Source organism: Acomys minous (assembly GCF_964271855.1).
Source record: "Acomys minous genome assembly, chromosome: 1".
Classification (NCBI taxonomy): Eukaryota; Metazoa; Chordata; class Mammalia; order Rodentia; family Muridae; genus Acomys; species Acomys minous.
In genome coordinates, this window is record NC_140483.1 from 36,149,053 (window position 1) to 36,167,775 (window position 18,723).

The window sequence follows — 18,723 nt, forward strand, 5'->3', positions numbered from 1 at the left end:
AAGTGGATGTCTGCAAAGGGTCCTGTTTACTGTCTCTGTCTTGAGATTCAGCCCTGTGATTATCTGGTGTGCCAGCCACCTGCAGCCTGTCCGAGCGCTGGTCACAGCGAGCTGCACAGAGTTCCTCCTGCTGCCTGCACTGGCTCACTGAGCAGCTGGGTGGACAGCCAGTGTTTTAGAGTTAATGGAAACCCTCCAGCACCTCACACCTCTCCCTCTTCTGCTTCTTTGAGCCTCTGTGACTAATGAGTTCAATAACGTGGGGCTGCAGAACAGCAGTCTTTCCCTTGCTACTGAAATTCCTGCCTAACTAACTTACAATGCCCACACGACGGCGAGAGCTGCCTAGAGGAGAAGGTAACGCAGAGATCCTCTGCTACGTGCGGTTGGTTACAGAAATTAAACTATTCTGCACATAATGAAAAGATCTTCTGATAGGGTTTTTCCTGCCAAACCAGAAGACGTGCCTGCCTGTAGACCTAGAGAAGCTCGGGGGAGGCGAGAGCTGAGTGTCAGTTGGCGCAGAATGGGGCAGTGTGCTTTGCTATGTCTGAGGTCTGTACTTGGTGGGAAGGTGCTGGCCACGTTGGAGGAGACTTGTTAATTTGGGTACGTTGTAAGAGGAGGCCAGGGAATATGAAATTATGAGTGAGTGCATGAGAAGAAAAGAGCCAGCCGGGCGTGGTGGCACACACCTTTAATCCCAGCACTCCGGAGCCAGAGGGGCAGGTGGATCGCTGTGAGTTTGAGGCCAGCCTGGTTTACAAAGCAAGATCAGGACATCCAAGGCTACACAGAGAAACCCTGTCTCAAATAAAAAAGGAGGAGGAGGAGGAAAGAGCCACATGTGGCATAAGGAAGTCTGTGCTCCCAAATGCTGACTGTGTGCATTGTGTGCATACCTTTGCCTCATTTATGTAATGTTGAGAAATAATTTACTACGTGCTAATTCTTATTTTAGGCATGCTTTTGTAGGTAAGGTCGTACAATATGTAGTGTACTCTGTTTCTTTTTAAACAGTGTAGTCTAATCCTTGTCTCAATTTCAGGATTACTAGCATCCATTACTGACAGTAATTGAACAAGGGTTTGAAGTGATTATGAAATGTAGGCTGCTTGCCCTGGCTTTTTTTTTTTTTTTTGAGACAGGGTTTCTCTGTGTAGCCTTGGCTGTCCTAGACTTGCTTTGTAGACCAGGCTGGCCTCGAACTCACAGCGATCTGCCTGCCTCTGTCTCTCCCTCCCTATTGCTGGGATTAAAGGCGTGCGCCACGGTGCCAGGCACCCTTGCTTTTTTTACTTAGTAGATCTGTTTTTAATAGTCTGCCTGTACAGCTTCTGACCTTCTGTGGAGTAGAAGCCTAGGCCACTCTGTTTCCTCAGGTCAGATTTGAGATGGTTAAGTAAATAGGCTTGTTAACCACTCTTACGGTTGTCCAAAGATCTTTTTAATTCATTTCTTTTTCCTTGGCTTGCATCCTGTATGTGTACTCTAGTCATGTTGTTCTTCCTGGGGACAGAGTAAGACTGGAGAGAAGAAGACTCGGTGAATAAGGTTCTTGCCATGCAAACATGAGCATTTGAGCTCATATCCCCAGCACCCAAGTAAAACCTGAGCACACGGCAGCTTTTAATCCCAGCGCTCCAGAGGCTGAGACAGGGCCCACAGGGCAAGTCAACTAGTCAACAGCGCAGTCAGGGAGCTCTAGGTTCAGTGAGGGACTCTGCCTCAGGGCATAAAGTAGAGACGGATTGAGGCGCTCACACACATATACACCCCACACATATGTGCTTCTACATGTGTGAATACACATATGTGTGAATACCACACATGCATAAAAAGAAAACAAAGAAGTCATAGTGTTGGCTCTTGTTTCAGAACTACTGTAATACTTGAATGTCTGGTTTCAGTCTTATGTATCATTCATATGTCTTTCTTGGGCAATGTCTTCTTCAGTTTTCTTCATTCTTTCTCCTGATATCTCCAGGTTACTCCCAGTTTCAGCCAACGCCAGGAACCAGGTTAGCAATAGTGTGAGACTGGTGTAAGCGTGGTATGCAGATGGTAGTAGCTTAGGCAATTTTAAGTTGAGTGTGTAAAATTGGTAAACATAGTAAATATTTCTACCGTTTTTACTATGTTTCTGAATTCATTATAGATCTTATTTCTCTATGTCCGTTAAAAAAAAAAAAGGCCATCTCTAAACCATGCTTATAGCCATAATAGTCTTTCCCTTGCTGTTCGCTTCTGTTAGGTCCTTGGAAAATACAAAGAAAGAGTGAAACATCTCCTGTACTCAAGGAACTTTCTAGATGGATATGCCAAAAAGGTGTGTGTACATGTGTGCTCGTACACACATATATGCCTCCATACTCTAAAAAGAGATCATACTTGGCGTAACCTAGCCATCATTTCAGCAGCCCCGCTTGAGTTTCTGTTACTTTGGAAAGTGATTTCCTGAGGTTTGAGGGATATATGGGTGAAAACTAAGGTGCTAAGTAGGCCTGGTGGTGTTATTGAAGTCCCAGGTGGGAGGATCATTTGAGCCCAAGAGTTCTAGACCAGCCTGGACTGCAGCAATATACTGAGATTATGTCGATACAGTAAGTAAATGAATAAACATACATTAAGGTATTATTGCAGATACTTACATACCTTTAGGCTAACCTGAGCAGCAGTATATTGAGATTCTGTCTAAACAATACACAAACAAACATTAAAGTGTTATTATTGCAGATATTTACATGCAGTGATTTGCACCTAAAGGCAATTCTAACTTAAAAACATAAACGTTAGAGGAAAATATTTGAAATTCCATATTCCCACAGTATATATGAATAACGTTCTTTAACACAGCCTTAAGTGGTGGTTGTGTACTGATAACTGGAGTAATGAAACACCCAGGACATAGGAAGCCTCGATACACTTTGTACCTTTGAAGCATTTTCCACTGAGTGTCTGGGTCACTGAATAATGCCTGTCTCTGTTGTGTGAAAGGTATAATTGTTTTTCTCCTCCACTTTTTTTTTTTTAAGCAAAAAGACTAGGAAGTTGTCTTGAATTAAGGTTTAAGTGGGAATAGGTTGCAAGGTTTTTTGTTTTATTTTGTTTTGTTTTATGTATTTTTTAAGATAGTTTTTTGTTGCCGTTTTTATTTTAGTCTCACACCTGAGGGCAGTTTCCTTAATGCTTCATTAAAGCCTGGTGGTCATTTTTAGTTGAATTCCTTCACAGGGAGCTGTTAAAAGACCTCACATGGAAGATTCTTGTTTTGGTTTTGTTGTTGTTTTTTGTTTTTTGTTTTTGTTTTTGTTTTTGTTTTTCTTTTCGAGACAGGGTTTCTCTGGTAGCCTTGGCTGTCCTGGACTCACTTTGTAGACCAGGCTGGCCTCGAACTTTCAGCGATCCACCTGCCTCTGCCTCCTGAGTGCTGGGATTAAAGGTGTGCGCCACCACACCTGGCAGATGTTTCTTATTTTATAGATATTGTATGGATGTTTAAATCAAAACAAAAATATTAAGGAAAATATAATAGACCAACTTGGACTGTGTGGGAATTAGGTTTTTTGATTTTTGTTTTTTAAGTTTTAAGACAATTTAGCCTTAAACAGTTAAGAACAGAGGTAGCTTTCTGAGTGAGAGCCCTGTGAAAGGCATGCTGCATTTCTGATTTTTGTGTGAGATAAAATTTAGATCTGTGCTTCCCACCTATTGTAGTTACACTGACCATGGCAGAGTTTTACTTATTGCTAAGGGGCAAAGGATATAAATTCACAGCAGCTAATAATAGTGCAACTCACTGCTGTAATGTCAATGCCAGTTAAAAATCAGAGGGTCAGTACATCAGGGTGAAAGTATTTTTTCCCTCTGTATTAAGGGTTTAGGAGTTCTGCTATTGGCTTTGGCTGAAATACAAAGATTGGACATTATAAGCTTAGCACGTATAGTTGTATGAATATGTGATATTAGCCTTGATTGCACTGCATAATTATATGTAAGGTATGTAGGTAGATTTAGTAAATGATCCATATTAGGGTTGACTAAAAAAACACTCTCCAAAAATTGTATCCTGAAGCTTATGCAGTGCAGTGTTCCTTTCTAGGTGAGGCTCTTAGGAATTGATTGGATTATGAGAGTGCTAATTTTATCCATGGATGAGCTCACAGGCTGGCGGCTATTAGTGGCCTAGCTGGAGGTAGGTCAGTGGGGTGCTTTTGAAGAGTGTGTCTTATCCCTAGACCATGTGGTGAACATCTTTGCTCTGCCATGTGCTTCCTGTCATAATGTTCTGCCTCCCCTTGGGCACAACACCCCTTAGAGGCTGAAACCTCTAAACTCAAGCTAAATGTTTCCTCATTTAAGTTAATTTGTTCAACTATTTATCATAGCATTGAAATTGAGTCACACAGTTAAGATGAGAATCTACTTCCTGTGTTACTTTTAAGAAACTGTTTCTTCTTAAACATCTACAATATATGGCAGGAAAAAAATAAAAGGAGCATCACTTTTACAATAGAAGGCATTAGTAATCATTTATAAATATAGCCTGATATAACTGCTTACCAGTCTGATCTTTATGCTTAGTGATCAATTTAGTGTCACCAGCCCCCATCTCCATGTTGTTTTTATTTTTATATTTATTTATTTGGTTGGTTGGTTGGTTTTTCAAAACAGGGTTTCTCTGTGTAGCCCTGGCTATTCTAGACTCGCTTTGTAGACCAGGCTGGCCTCAAACTCACAATGCTCCGCCTGCCTCTGCCTCCCAAGTGGTGGGACTAAAGGCGTGTGCCACCATACTAGGCCCTCCCAAATTGTTTTTAGCCGTGTGCCTTGCTCTTCTACCCTCCTCCTACCCCTGTATGTTTAACAACACCAAAAGAGCTGATAGGAGACATATTAGAGAAATGATCTATAACTGCTTCAAAGTATATTTGCTTAAGATGGTATCATGTGTTCTCATGTCCTGTGTTCTCAGCTGGTTGGTTACTGCCCACCTGATCCATGCTGGGGTCTCATGGATGGCTCTGTGCATCTCAGAACTCACTGGGACCAGAATGCCTTTGATTGCTCTCCTTACCTTCTGGTATTTGATCTGGGATGGCCAGTCTAGCTGGGTGCATGCTAAGCCTCTTTCCATATAGGTCATCCATGGGACAGTCTAACCAAAGTGTCTTTACGTAGTGCCTAGATCCAAGAAGTGAATGTGGAAGCTGCCAGGTGTCTTAATGCCTAGGCTCAGAAGTGCAGCACAGCCATCTGTATAGCCTTTGATCAAAGCAAGCCGCAAAGAAGCTCAAATCAGGAGGAGAAAAACTAGACCCCACCCTTTGGTGGGAGGAAGTGTTGATGTTTATCTATGGAAATAGTCAACAAGAGAATCCTTAATTAAATTCCAGTCAGGTCTGTCTGAATGTAGACAGCCTCCACAGGGAAAGACACTTGGCTCAAGCCTGATGGCCCGTGAGCTCAGTCCTCAGAACCCACATGGAGGTCCTTTGACTTCCATGCGTGTCTTGGGTATGTTCCCCCATTCATTCATAATAAATATCAAATTAAGGACTTTGCATTGAGATTTTTTTTTCTCCTTATACTTACCAAATTTTCAGTTTTGGTGAAACCAGCACTTTCCAAAGATAACTGGTAAAAAGGGACCTTATAGTGTCTCCTCAGGATGAGAATGTGCTTATAGTGACCCCACACTAGCTACATAAGGTCTCCCCATGCCACACATCCCCTGGTCCTCTGCACAAAATGCCTGTGACTGAATACTTGTTTTGTGGTACTTTACAGTCAGGAGGCTTCCATTTCTGTAGGAAGAGCTTGATTTGACTGGACATTCAAGCAAACAAAACTTATGTTCACTTTTACTAAAACTTTCACTTTTTATTGCTGTGAATAAAAGTTGGGATTATCGTGAAGTTGTCAAATCAGAGGGCCAGTCAAAGGTGCTCAGCTATTAAGGAGGCTCGGAGCCTCCCTGGAGCTGTGACCTAAAGGACCTCCCTGTCCCAAGTAAGTATTGGGCCAGGTGTTCTCAAGGTCCTTAGCTACTGCACATGTGGATTTCAGTTGCAGTTTATAGACCTCTGCATCACTACGATTTTCTGTGTGTCTTCTCTGAAGCATTTCCAGATTCTTGAACAGAGACCTTTATGCTAACATACAACGTTTCCTTCCCTCTGAGTCAGAAGCTCTTGTAGAGCACCTTACAGTGAAAGGTTTGTCCTTCCAAACATACATCAGCACACAGGGTTGTGGTATGTGTGTGTGAAGAACAAAAGTAAATGAGCCTCTGTGACAAGCGCCTCGTGAGCTGCTGAGGAGTGAAATAGGGGTTCCCAGGAAGACTCCCCATAAAGGTCTGCTTTACCAGCTTGGAGCTTGGAGACGTCTGGCAAATGTTCCGCTTGCGCTGCCTCTTTTATATTTAACACTCTCTGAGGTATGTTACCACCCCAAGTCTACTTGTTCTTTGAAGTAGGCTCTGTTCCATATAACAAACGTGAAAATTAATGACTGAGGTGTAACTGGACAGTGTTGCTCTGTGTGAGCATTTACAGCAGGAGGTGGAGACATAAAACAGAACAGGCACACAGTGCTACTTTGGGAATGCTAGGGAGGCTTTCATACCCAGTGACCCTGCTTTTATTTTCTTGTATCTGAAGTGGAGGATCTTAAAACTCCAGCTTGCAGAGTATATAGTTTACTGCTTTCCTCTAATCAAAAAGCATAGTAATATAGCCTGGAAGCTGGGTCTTGGCACCCTTTCTCAAATATAAAGGAACAAGGGGATCCTCCGAGGGAGCCATGTTTCTGATCAGGGAGTTAAGAACCATGTAGGAGGCAGCTTAAGACAGAACGTGGTTATGCACTGGCCAAAAGTCGGGAGCTGCTAGCGGGGTGGGAAGGGGCTAGAAACCCCTTGGAGCTGGGCCCTAAGAGGATTGGGCTGTAAACAAGAGGAGCTAAGGAGAAAAGGTGTTTCAAAGATGTTGCGGGTAAGGAAAGGTGGAAGCAGAGGGCAGCTAGACATCCAAGGGAGAACCAGTGACAGTACCGTAGTTCATTTGGTGGAAGCCAAGGTGGACAGTGAGAGGGCTGCCTCACTCAAAACCACTCAGAGCAGTGCTTCTCAGCCTGCCTAACGCTGAGCCCCCTAAAATAGGGCTCCTCATGCTGTGGTAACCCCACAGCTACTGTTAGAATTGTAATGTAAATGTCTGTGTTTTCCCACGGTCTTAGGCCTCTTGACCCCCACAGCGTCGAGACCCACTACTAGTTGGGCTTTATTGAATCCTGCGGGTCCAGAAAATGTGTTCTTTCCAGGGCTGGGAAGGAGGTAGTGAACACTACAGTGAGCTGGTGCTGGAGTTGTCGAAGTAGAAAAGAGTAGTGAAGGACAGTGCCAAGGCACGGCAGGCACGTAGGCACAGCCTGCAGTCCCACCACTCACCACACTAGGGAGGCAGTGGATCAAGGCCAGCCCAGTGCCACTGCAGTCTTATTTACCTGATGTGGCAACTCATCAGTCACAAACATGAAAACTCACTTCCCTTTTCCCCACATCTGCTCTCTGTAGTTCTTCAAAGATGAATAGTGATAATGTAACAATTGAATTCAGTTCCCCCAACCTAAGTTTCCGCTCTACCTGAATAGATGAATTGTTTGCCGCCCTGAATTGATGAGTATATTCTTCTGAGGCCTTTCCTAAAGGTAATGAGATTTCAAAACTTAAACGCTTACAAACTGGGTTTCGGATTTGAACCTTTTTGTCTTAATTTTGGCACTGCTAAAACTTCTTTTGTGTTGGTGATTAGACAGAAAGACCAGGCTGGGCTGTATAGCTCAGTGTTAGAGCACCTGGGTAGCATTCACAAGGCCCTGGGTGCCATCCCTAGCACAACAAACCAAACAGGCCTGAGCCTGAGGTGATGGGGTGGTCCATGTCTGCAGTCCCTGCAAGCGGGGAGAGGGAAGCCAGAAAGATTGCTTCAGGTTCAAGGTCAGCCAAAGCAAAAACAGGGCTGGAAGTGCTACTTGTGTATAATGAGGGAAGAGTCTCTTTATTCTGCATAAACTGTGCACAACCAGGAGATACGTACTATCAAAGTCTAGTTGACCAGACTGCAGTCCCAGAGTGCATTTTATAGAAGGGAAAAGCCTGTGTAGCTGCCCCCTTTAGCCAGATCTGTCCAGTGTTCATCTGTGACTACTTGGGCTGGATTTCTGTTTCCTGTATCACTGCACCCTGTAATGTGTACTGTTCAACAAATGAATGAAACAACAGTATCATTAGAGCTAATACTGAAATCCACTCTGCTAACACTGCTGTTGTGCGTAATTACCAGGAACTGCTTTTACTGAGTTCCTTGCCAGATCCGATACCGTCACAATTACATTTAGCATAATGAAACCCATTACTTTGTGTGCTAACTTAAAAAATAACTAAATAAAAACAATTACATTTTTAGTTGTGCTCACACAGCTTTTGTTCCAGCTTAACAGTGTGATGAGAAATGGTGCTGAAGCAGAACAGGTGGCTGGGGATAATTGGGACTTGAATTGAACTCTCGCTTTCTGCTTCCTTCATGAAAAGAACAGGAAGGAGTGATTGGCTGTTGAGAGTGAATGGCACATTAGCTGGCTCAGGGCAAGGCATTTTGCTTTTGGGTTGTTTCCATTTGTTAAAGAAAAAAACCTCAAATTTCGATGGAGTGTCTCAGTGCAGTTGTTTGCTCTGTTTTTTGTATTGGTCTTATTTCTTAGATTAATGGTTTGAGTTGTTGAATGAATTGCAGAATGAAGCAACACCCTGTTATCTTCTTGTCATTTATTTTGTTCCATTGCTGTACAGTACAGGCAGTAGGCATATAGCAGAGTAGGCTTGTGCACATTTAAGATGGCTTTGTGGAGCTGGGCAGTGTAGCCCATGTCTATAATCACAGCACTTGGGGGATATTAGCAGGGAGATTATGAGTTCTGCCTTAAACTACAGGAGACCTAGTCTTAAAAGCCCAGTGGAGTGGAAAGCAACTTCTCAGCATACAAATAAAACTGAATTGCATGTTTTGACACCCTCTGTCTTGAGAACTGTCCTGTGTGTGGTGAGCCCACACTGGAAGCAGTACTCATTTTGGTCCATGACATTAGCATCCTTGCTGTTCGCCTCACCATTCAAGACATAGCAGTGTTGCTGTCGTCAGATTGTGAGCTGTCTGATCCTAGTCTATTAGTGGCCAGATGGTTTGGGGAAATGTTTTTCCTTTACTTAATTCATCCAGATTTGATTATCCATATTTTACCAGGAAAAATAATTAGTGGGGGTCTGCTTAAGGTGAGTCCATGTCTGAGTGCTATGCTCAGTCACATGCACACCAGCTGTGGCCTGTCTGCTTGCTGCACACTTGTATTTGAAAGGAGTTATGCCTCTCTCCAGGCATGACAAGGATTCACTTACAGATCTTTTTTTGTTTGTTTGTTTTGTTTTGTTTTTCAAGACAGGGTTTCTCTGTGTAGCCTTGACTATCCTGGGCTCGCTTTGTAGACCAGGCTGGCCTTGAACTCACAGCAATCTGCCTGCCTCTGCCTCCCGGGTGTTGGGATTAAAGGCGTGCGCCACCACACCCAGCTTTTTTTTTTGTTTTTTGTTTTTTGTATTTTGTTTTTGTTTTTCAAGACAGGGTTTCTCTGGGTAGCCTTGGCTGTCCTGGACTCGCTTTGTAGACCAGGCTGGCCTCAAACTCACAGTGATCCACCTGCCTCTGCCTCCTGAGTGCTGGGATTAAATCACTTAACAGATTTTGACCAGTTAAACTTGAGTTAGGAATTTTGCATAGCGGGCTGGAGAGATGGCTCAGAGGTTAAGAGCACTGACTGTTCTTCCGGAGGTCCTGAGTTCAATTCCCAGCACCCACATGGTGGTGTACACGCAGGCAGAACACTGTATCCATAATAATAAATTAATTAATCTTTTAAAAAAAAGAATTGTGCATAGCTCAGAGTTTTGCTTTTCATTTTACCCCCCCACCACCATTTTGATAATTTTTGGAAATACATATAGCAGCCCAAATGGTTCCTGACCATCCTCCTTCCTAATTAAAACAGGAACATGTTTCTTTTTTTTTTTTTGGTTTTTCGAGACAGGGTCTCTCTGTGTAGCCTTGGCTGTCCTGGACTCGCTTTGTAGACCAGGCTGGCCTCGAACTCACAACGATCCGCCTGCCTCTGCCTCCGAAGTGCTGGGATTAAAGGCGTGCGCCACCACGCCCGGCTAGGAACATGTTTCTTATAATTTCCGTGTACCTGGTTCTTCCTTCTTAGGTCTCTCCCACACTGTTTTCAGTTAATGCGCCTTCTCAGGCTCAGTGTTCACAATGAGTCACTAAAAGGGTAAGTAACATATTAGGGGCTTGCAAAACGCAGAGGTAGAAGGACGGGATTCCTGATCAAACTGTGCTTTGACTTTGTCTGCAGGAATTGTGGAGGAATTGCCTGCAGTGAAGAAATATGTAATCATGGATTCGCCTTGCTAACCACCACCACCTGTTCTGATAAGCCAGGAAGTGGGTCGAGGAGAAGGAAAAGGAGCCAACATGAAGCTAAAGCAGCGAGTTGTGCTGTTAGCAATACTCCTCGTCATCTTTATCTTCACCAAAGTTTTCCTGATAGACAACTTAGATACATCAGCTGCCAACCGAGAGGACCAGAGGGCTTTTCACCGAATGATGACTGGCTTGAGGGTGGAGCTGGTGCCTAAATTGGACCACACCCTGCAGTCTCCTTGGGAGATTGCAGCCCAGTGGGTGGTGCCCCGGGAAGTGTACCCTGAAGAGACACCAGAGCTGGGAGCAATCATGCATGCCATGGCCACTAAGAAAATCATTAAAGCTGATGTGGGCTATAAAGGGACACAGCTAAAAGCTTTACTGATACTTGAAGGAGGACAGAAAGTTGTCTTCAAACCTAAGCGGTGAGTCTTCATCTTAGAAGCTGTGCGTGCTGGTTGCTGACTCGTTCAACTTGGGGTTTATATAAGAGCATTCTCCTTGCTGTTCTTTTCAGTAAAGTGACAGAGCTAGACTGGAACACCCCAAAATCCTTCTATTTAAGTCTCTTTAAAAGCCAGGTGTGGGCCGGGCGTGATGGCACACGCCTTTAATCCCAGCACTCGGGAGGCAGAGCCAGGCGGATCGCTGTGAGTTCGAGTCCAGGACAGCCAATGCTACACAGAGAAACCCTGTCTCAAAAAAACAAAAAAAAACAAAAGCCAGGTGTGGTTCAGACCTGTCATCTGCACTCAGGAGAGTGAGGCAGAAGGGTTGTTACAAATTCAAGGGCAGCCTGGACTATAAAGTTACAAACAAACAACTGAACTTTTCAGCAGAGCTAATCTTGATTTCTCTGGGGCTTTGTTTGTTGGGTTGCTTGTTTTGAGACAGTTTCTCTGTATAACCCAGGCTGGCCTCAACTTCTTGATCCTCCTGTATCCATGCCTAGCTGCTCATTTCTAATATACTAAACATCTTCAGTTTGGCAAATATTAGAGATACAAGATGAATAGAGTAGATAAACAATTTAGTGCAACTAAACACTGGATATCCGAAGCTCAGGGATATGGAGTTAGAATGGACTTGGAATGGGGGTGCCTCTCTCAGTGCCGAAGCAGTTTCAGGATCATGGAACAATTAAGGAAGAATACAGATGAGTCCCATTAACTACCTTTCCTTCTAGTTTCCCCCTGTTACTAATGCTGTTCATTAATCCAATTGATGAGCCAATAATACTATGTTAATTAAAGTCCATGGTTTTGGCTGGGCCTAGTGGTGCACACCTTTAATCCCAGCAGTTGGGAGTCAAAGGCAGTCAGATCTCTGAGTTTGAAGCCAGCCTGGTGTACGTCATGTGTTCTAGGACAGCCAGGGCTCCTTGGCAAGACCCTCCTTCAAAAAAACAAAAGACAAACCAAAACAAAAAAGGGGGTTGGGCATGGTTTACATTACAATTCACTCTTTTGGAGGTTATAGTTTGGATTTAGACAAATGTTCCTCACTGTAATATCTTGTGGAATAGTTTCTCCTCCCTAAAAATCATCTGGGCTGCACCCTCTTCCCTCTCTGCTCTTGAACCCTTGACATCTACCAGTTTCTGATGTTTCCATAGTTTTCTGTGAGTGAAATGTGGTATGATGGTTCATATTCATTTGCTGAAGTTAGTCAGCAGTTAATGCTTTCAGAGTGGGACTAGACATTTCTCATCTCTCTGTGAAACGTTTTAGAGAATCATACCTTTTGTTTTCTTGCTAGAGTGGAGGAAATAATATGGGGGCAAGTTGTATAAAATTTAACTCCCCTATTAATGCATTATCCATAGTAAAGCACAGCTGGAGTATGGATCCATTTAGAATCCCAGAAATGGAAGGGGTCGGCGTTTGTCTGGACCTGGAAAACATTGGGCAAGTTAAAAAATGCAATAGAATGCAGGTGTGGTGGTGCACATCTTTAATCCTAGCACTCAGGAGGCAGAGGCAGGAAGATCTTTGAATTTGAGGCCCTCCTGGTCTACATAGTGAGTTCAAGGGCGGCTAACTGTGTAGAGACCCTGTCTCAAAAAGCAAAACAAGGAATGCAGTAGAGCTGTTGTGGTCGTGCAGACCTGTTACCCCAGCACTTCCAAGCCTGAGGTAAGAGTCCCAGTTCAAGACACTGTCTTAAAAAGGAGGAGGAGGAGGAAGAGGAAGAAGAAAAAGTCTGACTGGCTGTTAATGTGGGAAAGTGGCTATGTAGACTTGAGATCTAATTTCTCTTGAGTGCACACCATTTGCCAATACCTTTAATGCATAGTCAGTTCCGTTCCTGTTTCCACAATAAGAAGCTGCTTTGACAGTGGCCTCCTGGTGATTTAGTAGAGCTGGGGCTTGGCACCAGACTGTCAGAATTTTAAACAGCTCCTGTTCTTCCGTACAGTTTGTTTGTTTGCTTCCAGGAAGCTTCATGATGTGGAGGGCCACCTGTGAAAGTCAGACATTATTAGCTTAGGGGTTTTTTTTTAGAGAGAGAGAGAGAGAGAGAGAGTGTGTGTGTGTGTGTGTGTGTGTGTGTGTGTGTGTGTGTGTGTGTGTGTGTGATGCATATGTGCTGTGGTGTGTTTGGAAGTCAAGGACAACTTATAGAAAACAGTTTTTTTCCTTCCACCACGTGGGTCTCAGGGATGGAACAAATGTCGTCAGGCTTGGCGGCAAGGCTTTCACCTGCTGAGCCAGCTCAGTAGCCCACTAATTTAGTTTTGAAGTATAATTCTTGATCTTTTGGGTCATAGCGTAAGGGATTAATAGCATAAGCAGTGTGGGGATGAAAAATTGTATGGAAAGAAATTAGTTCTGACTATCCTGTGTTTAAATGACCCACATCTACTGTTCGTACGCTACAGAACGAACGGCGACCGCGTGTGTTGGAGACAGATATTCCTGGCAGCTGTAGATCATGGGTTTTGCACATGCGCTTGAGATGCTCGAGGAAGGCACAGTGGAGGCTGGAAAGACCAGACTGCTGCGTAGGAGACAGGGCGAGGGACAGCTGCATCAGCCCTACTCACTTTTGCTTCATCTCATAGCTCGTCATCACCCCGCCATTCCTCCACCTTGCTCTCCCAGTTCCTGAATGCCATTCTCTTCCCCTCCCCTCTTTCCTTAGACAGGGTCTCAGCCCTAGCTGACCTGGAACTCATGTAGTCCAGGGTGGCCTTTAACTCATCCCCCTGCCTCAGCCTCAGTGCTGGGACTAAAGGCGTGTGCCACTATGCCTAGCTCCTTCATCTTATCACTGTGCGCCCCAGCTTTAAAACACTCAGAGTCTTCTCACTGTGCCCCAGACAGTCTATCCTCCACAGCCTAACAACAGAGGTCCCCGAGTGTGGCCTTCCTGCCTGTGCTCAGCCTTATTCTTCCACTGCTCTTTGTTTTGTCAGGAAAGATAGCCCAGCTCTTCCCTGCCATCCCCTGAACAGCTCGTTTCTGCTCCTCCCCTCAATGTAGATGTATCCATTCTAGAAATAAATTTATTTTTACAGGCAACAACTGCAGTTATATTGGGAAAAGGACGTAAAGCAGGGAGCTAACACTAGATAAAAATGCGTGGATGATCTTAGTACATGCTGAAAGGGCCCTTGGTGAGGAGAAGGAGACCCAGACTCCTAGCTTTTCATATTTCACATGCTAAAGCATGAGCTAAAGATTCAGACCTTGGGCAGGGCCTGGGGGCCCACGCCTTTAATCCCAGCCCTGGAGGCAGAGGCAGGCAGATCTCTGAGTTAGAGGACGGCCAGGGAGACACAGAGAAACCCTGTCTGGGGGTGGGGGGAAGAGGGGGGTGGGGTAGAGGTTGGAGAATTCAGATCTCAGGGCTGGGAGGATGGCTCATTTGGTAAGTTTGAGCCTCAGAACCCACATAAAACCCAACAGGAATGGGCTGGGGATATGGCTCCGTGTAAACTGGTCTGCAAGCATGAGAACCTGAGCTTGGATCCCTAGCACCTACATGAAAAGCCAGGAGTGGTGACTGCAATCCTGATACTAGGGAGGTAGAGACAGGCGATCCCCAGGGCTTGCTAGGTCACAGTCTACCTGTCTAGTCAGGGTTCTATTGCTGTGAAGACACCATGACCAAGGCAACTCTTAGAAAAGAAAGCATTTAATTGGGGGTGTGCTTACAGTTCAGAGGCTTAGTCTGTTACCATCATGGCAGAGAGCATGGCAGCAGCAGGCGTGGTGCTGGAGCAGTAGCTGAGAGTCACATGCTGATCCACAAGCAAAGAGGGGAGCACGGCTGGCACGGGGCTCTGAAACCTCAAAGCCCACCCTCAGTGGCACATTTCCTCTAACAAGGCCACACCTACTCCAACAAGGCCACACCTCCTAATCCTTATAATCCTTTCAAAGAGTGCCTCTCCCTGGTGATGACTAAGTATTCAAATATTTGAGCCTTTGGGGACTATTTTTATTCAAACTACCACACTGGCTAAAGCAACAAGCTTTGGGTTCAGTAAGAGATACTTCTCAAAAATAATAAGGTAGGAAGCAATAGAAGGAAGACATCTCTGCGTCTGGCTCCCCCAGACACACACACACACACACACACACATATCCATACACATACTTGTGAGAACAAAGACAGGCATGGTGATATATGCATGTAATCTCAGTACTGAGGAGACTGAGTCAGGGAGATCCCTGGGTCCCACTGGTCAACCAGTAAGTTCCATGTCAATGAGAAACTGTTTTAAAAGTTTTTTTTTTTAATGGTTTTTTGAGACAGGGTTTCTCTGTGTTGCCCTGACTGTCCCGGGCTCACTTTGTTAGGTGGTACTTAAGGAATGACACCCTGGTTATCCTCTAGCAAAGCTCCCGCTCTACTAAATCACTAGGAGGCCACTGTCAAATCAGCTTCTTACTGTGGAAACAGGAACTGAACTGACTAAGCATTAAGGGTATTGGCAAATGGCACGTACGCATACATACCCATACAGTTAGTGCACATAGCAACCCTACAGACACATACAGCGCAGAATTCCTCCCTCCTGACGCCCATGCGGTTCTTTCACTTAATTCCCGCTCCTCTTGCTCTCGAGCTCATGCCTTTCCTCTGAGCAGCTGTTAGATGTATTGGAGAGGTGTGTGGTGCTTTAGCAGGAGGGTGGGCTGTGCCTCATCACGTACCTTCTTGTGACTGTGCTGGAGTCCTGAAATGTATTCAAGGGTGTTCCCCAGCTGTATGGCCATCTACACCTGTGGTTGGGAGGAAAGTGCTTGTTATAGTCAGCTTTTGCTGCAGTGCTGTGCCTTGAAAATAAGCTTTAGACGAGGGTAATGACATTGGTGGTCATGACTTGGTGTAGTTCCATTTTCCACTTGGTGATGAGTGTTTTAGCACTGGAAATCCCGTGTTCAGTGGGACTGCTTGCTCTTTCCTGAGTCTCAGCTTCTAGTTCACAGTTTGCCCTATAGGTCCCCGTTGGTTCAGGGATGCAGGTGGGCAGCCACAGGTGAGTTTAATATTTTTTTCCTTCCAATTAGCAGATTTAAATTGTATCTCTAAAAATGAGTTGTTGAAAGAAAGGTGCCGGCTTTCCTTTATGTAATGCATGTGGCATATAAAATCATCAGAACGCTGTTTAAGATGAAAGAGACCTTAGAAGTTCCCTCAGTCCAGTCCCTGCTCTTACAGTTAAGGGATGGCTGACACCAGGAACAGAGGCTTTGCTCGAAGCTCTTCTGCTGCTGCCAGTCCAGGGTAAACTTGAAAAGAGGCCTGGAATGTGGCTATTGAAACTGCTGCTTGCAGAGGCAGCTTTCCCTTTCCATGAACAAAACAGGGGTGTCAGGAGGAGCTTCCCCAAGATATTTAAACTTCTCCTACAGCCTTACAACAGGCATTCTGGTAAGCAACAGCATTCTTTATTTATTTTTCCCAAAATGTTAATAAGCATTTTAAAAGACATTTACTAAGCAGCATGAGCCTGGGTGGAGTACCATGCTGGAAATCCTTCCAGAGACTCACCTTGCGGCTGTACTTAAACTACAGCGAATGACTTTTTTAGGCGTAAACCTAATGTCATCCACGATTTACTCAAAGAGTGATTGTTGAGGTAGAAGCAGTATTCTGGTTTTTGTCTCAGCTCATCTCTTCATCTCCCAGCCATCTGTGTTAACACCCAGTTCTCGGTGTTGACAGAAGAGGAGCGTGTGGACCGGCTCAGGCTTGCTGTCACTCCCAGTGCTGATGTAACTCACGTCTGCATCTGTGTTTCCCATGCCCTTTGCAGGTACAGCAGAGACTACGTGATAGAAGGGGAGCCATACGCTGGTTACGACAGGCACAATGCAGAGGTGGCAGCCTTTCATCTGGACAGGTAGGTATGCGTCATCTCTCAAGGGAACTTGGGGACTTCCTCAAGACATGAATGATGCAGTAATAACATGGGCTTGTTCCCTGTTTATAGCTGATGATATTTGTGCTATTGTAGTTCTGTAAGTGCCTAATATTTGAGTGCTGCCTAAAAATCCACAGTAAATTTTTTAAGACATTTATTTTTCTTTGATATATATGGGTGTTTTGTTTGCATGTATGTCTGTGCATCCCATGTGTGTCTGGTGCCCAAGGAGGCCAGAAGGCAGCGTTGGAGTCCCTGGAGCTAGAGTTCCAGATGTGGGCTTCTGTGGGAATGCTGAGAACCAGACTGAGGTTCTCTGCAAAAACAGCAAGTCCCCTGACCAGAGCCACCTCTCCAGCCCCACTAGGGTTAAACACTTGTGACCCCAGACTTTCACTTCCTATTACTTCACTTCATTTTTGGCATGCCTTATGTTGTCAGAGTTGAAGATATTAATTGGTAAATACAATGCCATAATGAAAACAGAAGTTTGAATTCAAATCTCTGTATTGAATTGGCCATTAGTTGGGCCTTATAGTCCTGTCGTTTTCTTTCTGTTGTAATATGGACTCATTCCAAAGCTGAACATATATAGCATGGAATTGAGAATGGATTTTGTTGTTCTTTTTTTTTTTTTTTTTTGGTTTTTCGAGACAAGGTTTCTCTGTGTAGCCTTGGCTGTCCCAGATTGCTTTGTAGACCAGGCTAGCCTTGAACTCAGAGCGATCCACCTGCCTCTGCCTCCTGAGTGCTGGGATTAAAGGCATGTGCCACCACGCCCAGCGATTTTGTTGTTCTTTATACAACATATACACAGCTTCAAAATCAGAATGATTAACAACAACAAAGTCACCAGGAATTCTGTTATAAAGCCAGTAGCTGGTTGTGGTGGCACACACAGTCTATAACCTTTATGAAGGAGACAAAGGCCCTGGGGACTGGGACTTCAAAGCTGGTTTGTCCTACATAGGGTATCTCAGAAAGCTGGAGGTGTGGGGACCCTCTAGAAATATCGATACTGTTTTTACAGGCACCTCTTAGCCAAGTTGTGGTTCCCAGTTCCTCCTCACATGCACTCAGTCTACAGTGACAAACACTAAAAGACATGATTGTGGGCTAGGGAGAGGGGAGGTGGCTCGGGGGTGCCTATCTATAGGTGACCCCTAGCAGTAAAAAGAGAGCAAGAGAAAGAGAAGCTGTTTTTTTTTTTTTAATGAGAAAAATCAAAAAAAGAAAAGGCAAATTTTTGTCTTTTTCCCAATTAGGAAAGAGAGAGAGAGAGACAGAGAGACAGTAGTAGAATATGGATCAAGAGCACAGAGAACAGGGATTGGAGAGATAGCTTAGTGGTTAAGAACACTTTTTGCTACTCTTCCTGAGGACCTGGGTTCAATTCTTAGCACCTACACAACCATCTGTAACCCCAGTTTCAGGAACTTCAACAGACATGCAAGTAAAACATTCAGACATATACAGTACAATAAATACTTTTTTAAATTTTTATTTTTATTTTATGTGCATTGGTGTTTTGCCTGCATGTATGTCTGTGTGAGGGTGTCAGATCACTTGGAGCTGGGTTACTGACAGTTGTGAGCTGCCATGTGGGGTCTAGGATTTGAACCCAGGTCCTCTGGAAGAACAACCAGTGCGTTTAACTGCTGAACTATCTCTGTAGCCCCAGTAAATACTTTAAAAGAGAACAGAGGGAGGGGAACAGAAGGAGAAAAGCTATTACACAGAGAAACCCTATCTTGAAAAACCAAAAAAGAAGGTCTGGAAAGATGGCTCAGAGGTTAAGAG

At 44.4% G+C, this 18,723-nt stretch overlaps 1 protein-coding gene and 1 long non-coding RNA gene across 3 annotated transcripts in view; one reads left to right on the forward strand and one right to left on the reverse strand.

The window, feature by feature from the left end:
- FAM20B (FAM20B glycosaminoglycan xylosylkinase) overlaps positions 1-18,723 on the forward strand; it is a 42,433-nt gene that overhangs the window by 3,286 nt on the left and 20,424 nt on the right. For both annotated transcript variants that reach the window (XM_084790878.1, XM_084790877.1), the window contains exons 2-3: positions 10,474-10,969; positions 16,816-16,902. In XM_084790878.1, the coding sequence (XP_084647004.1) occupies positions 10,593-10,969; positions 16,816-16,902 (464 nt within the window). In that variant the 5' untranslated portion in view covers positions 10,474-10,592. The remainder of the gene's footprint in view (positions 1-10,473; positions 10,970-16,815; positions 16,903-18,723) is intronic.
- LOC311602714 lies at positions 12,483-16,099 on the reverse strand. Its single transcript, XR_014780820.1, has 2 exons — positions 14,705-16,099; positions 12,483-13,006 (listed from the first exon to the last, which is right to left on the reverse strand). It is a non-coding gene; the product is annotated as an uncharacterized lncRNA (long non-coding RNA).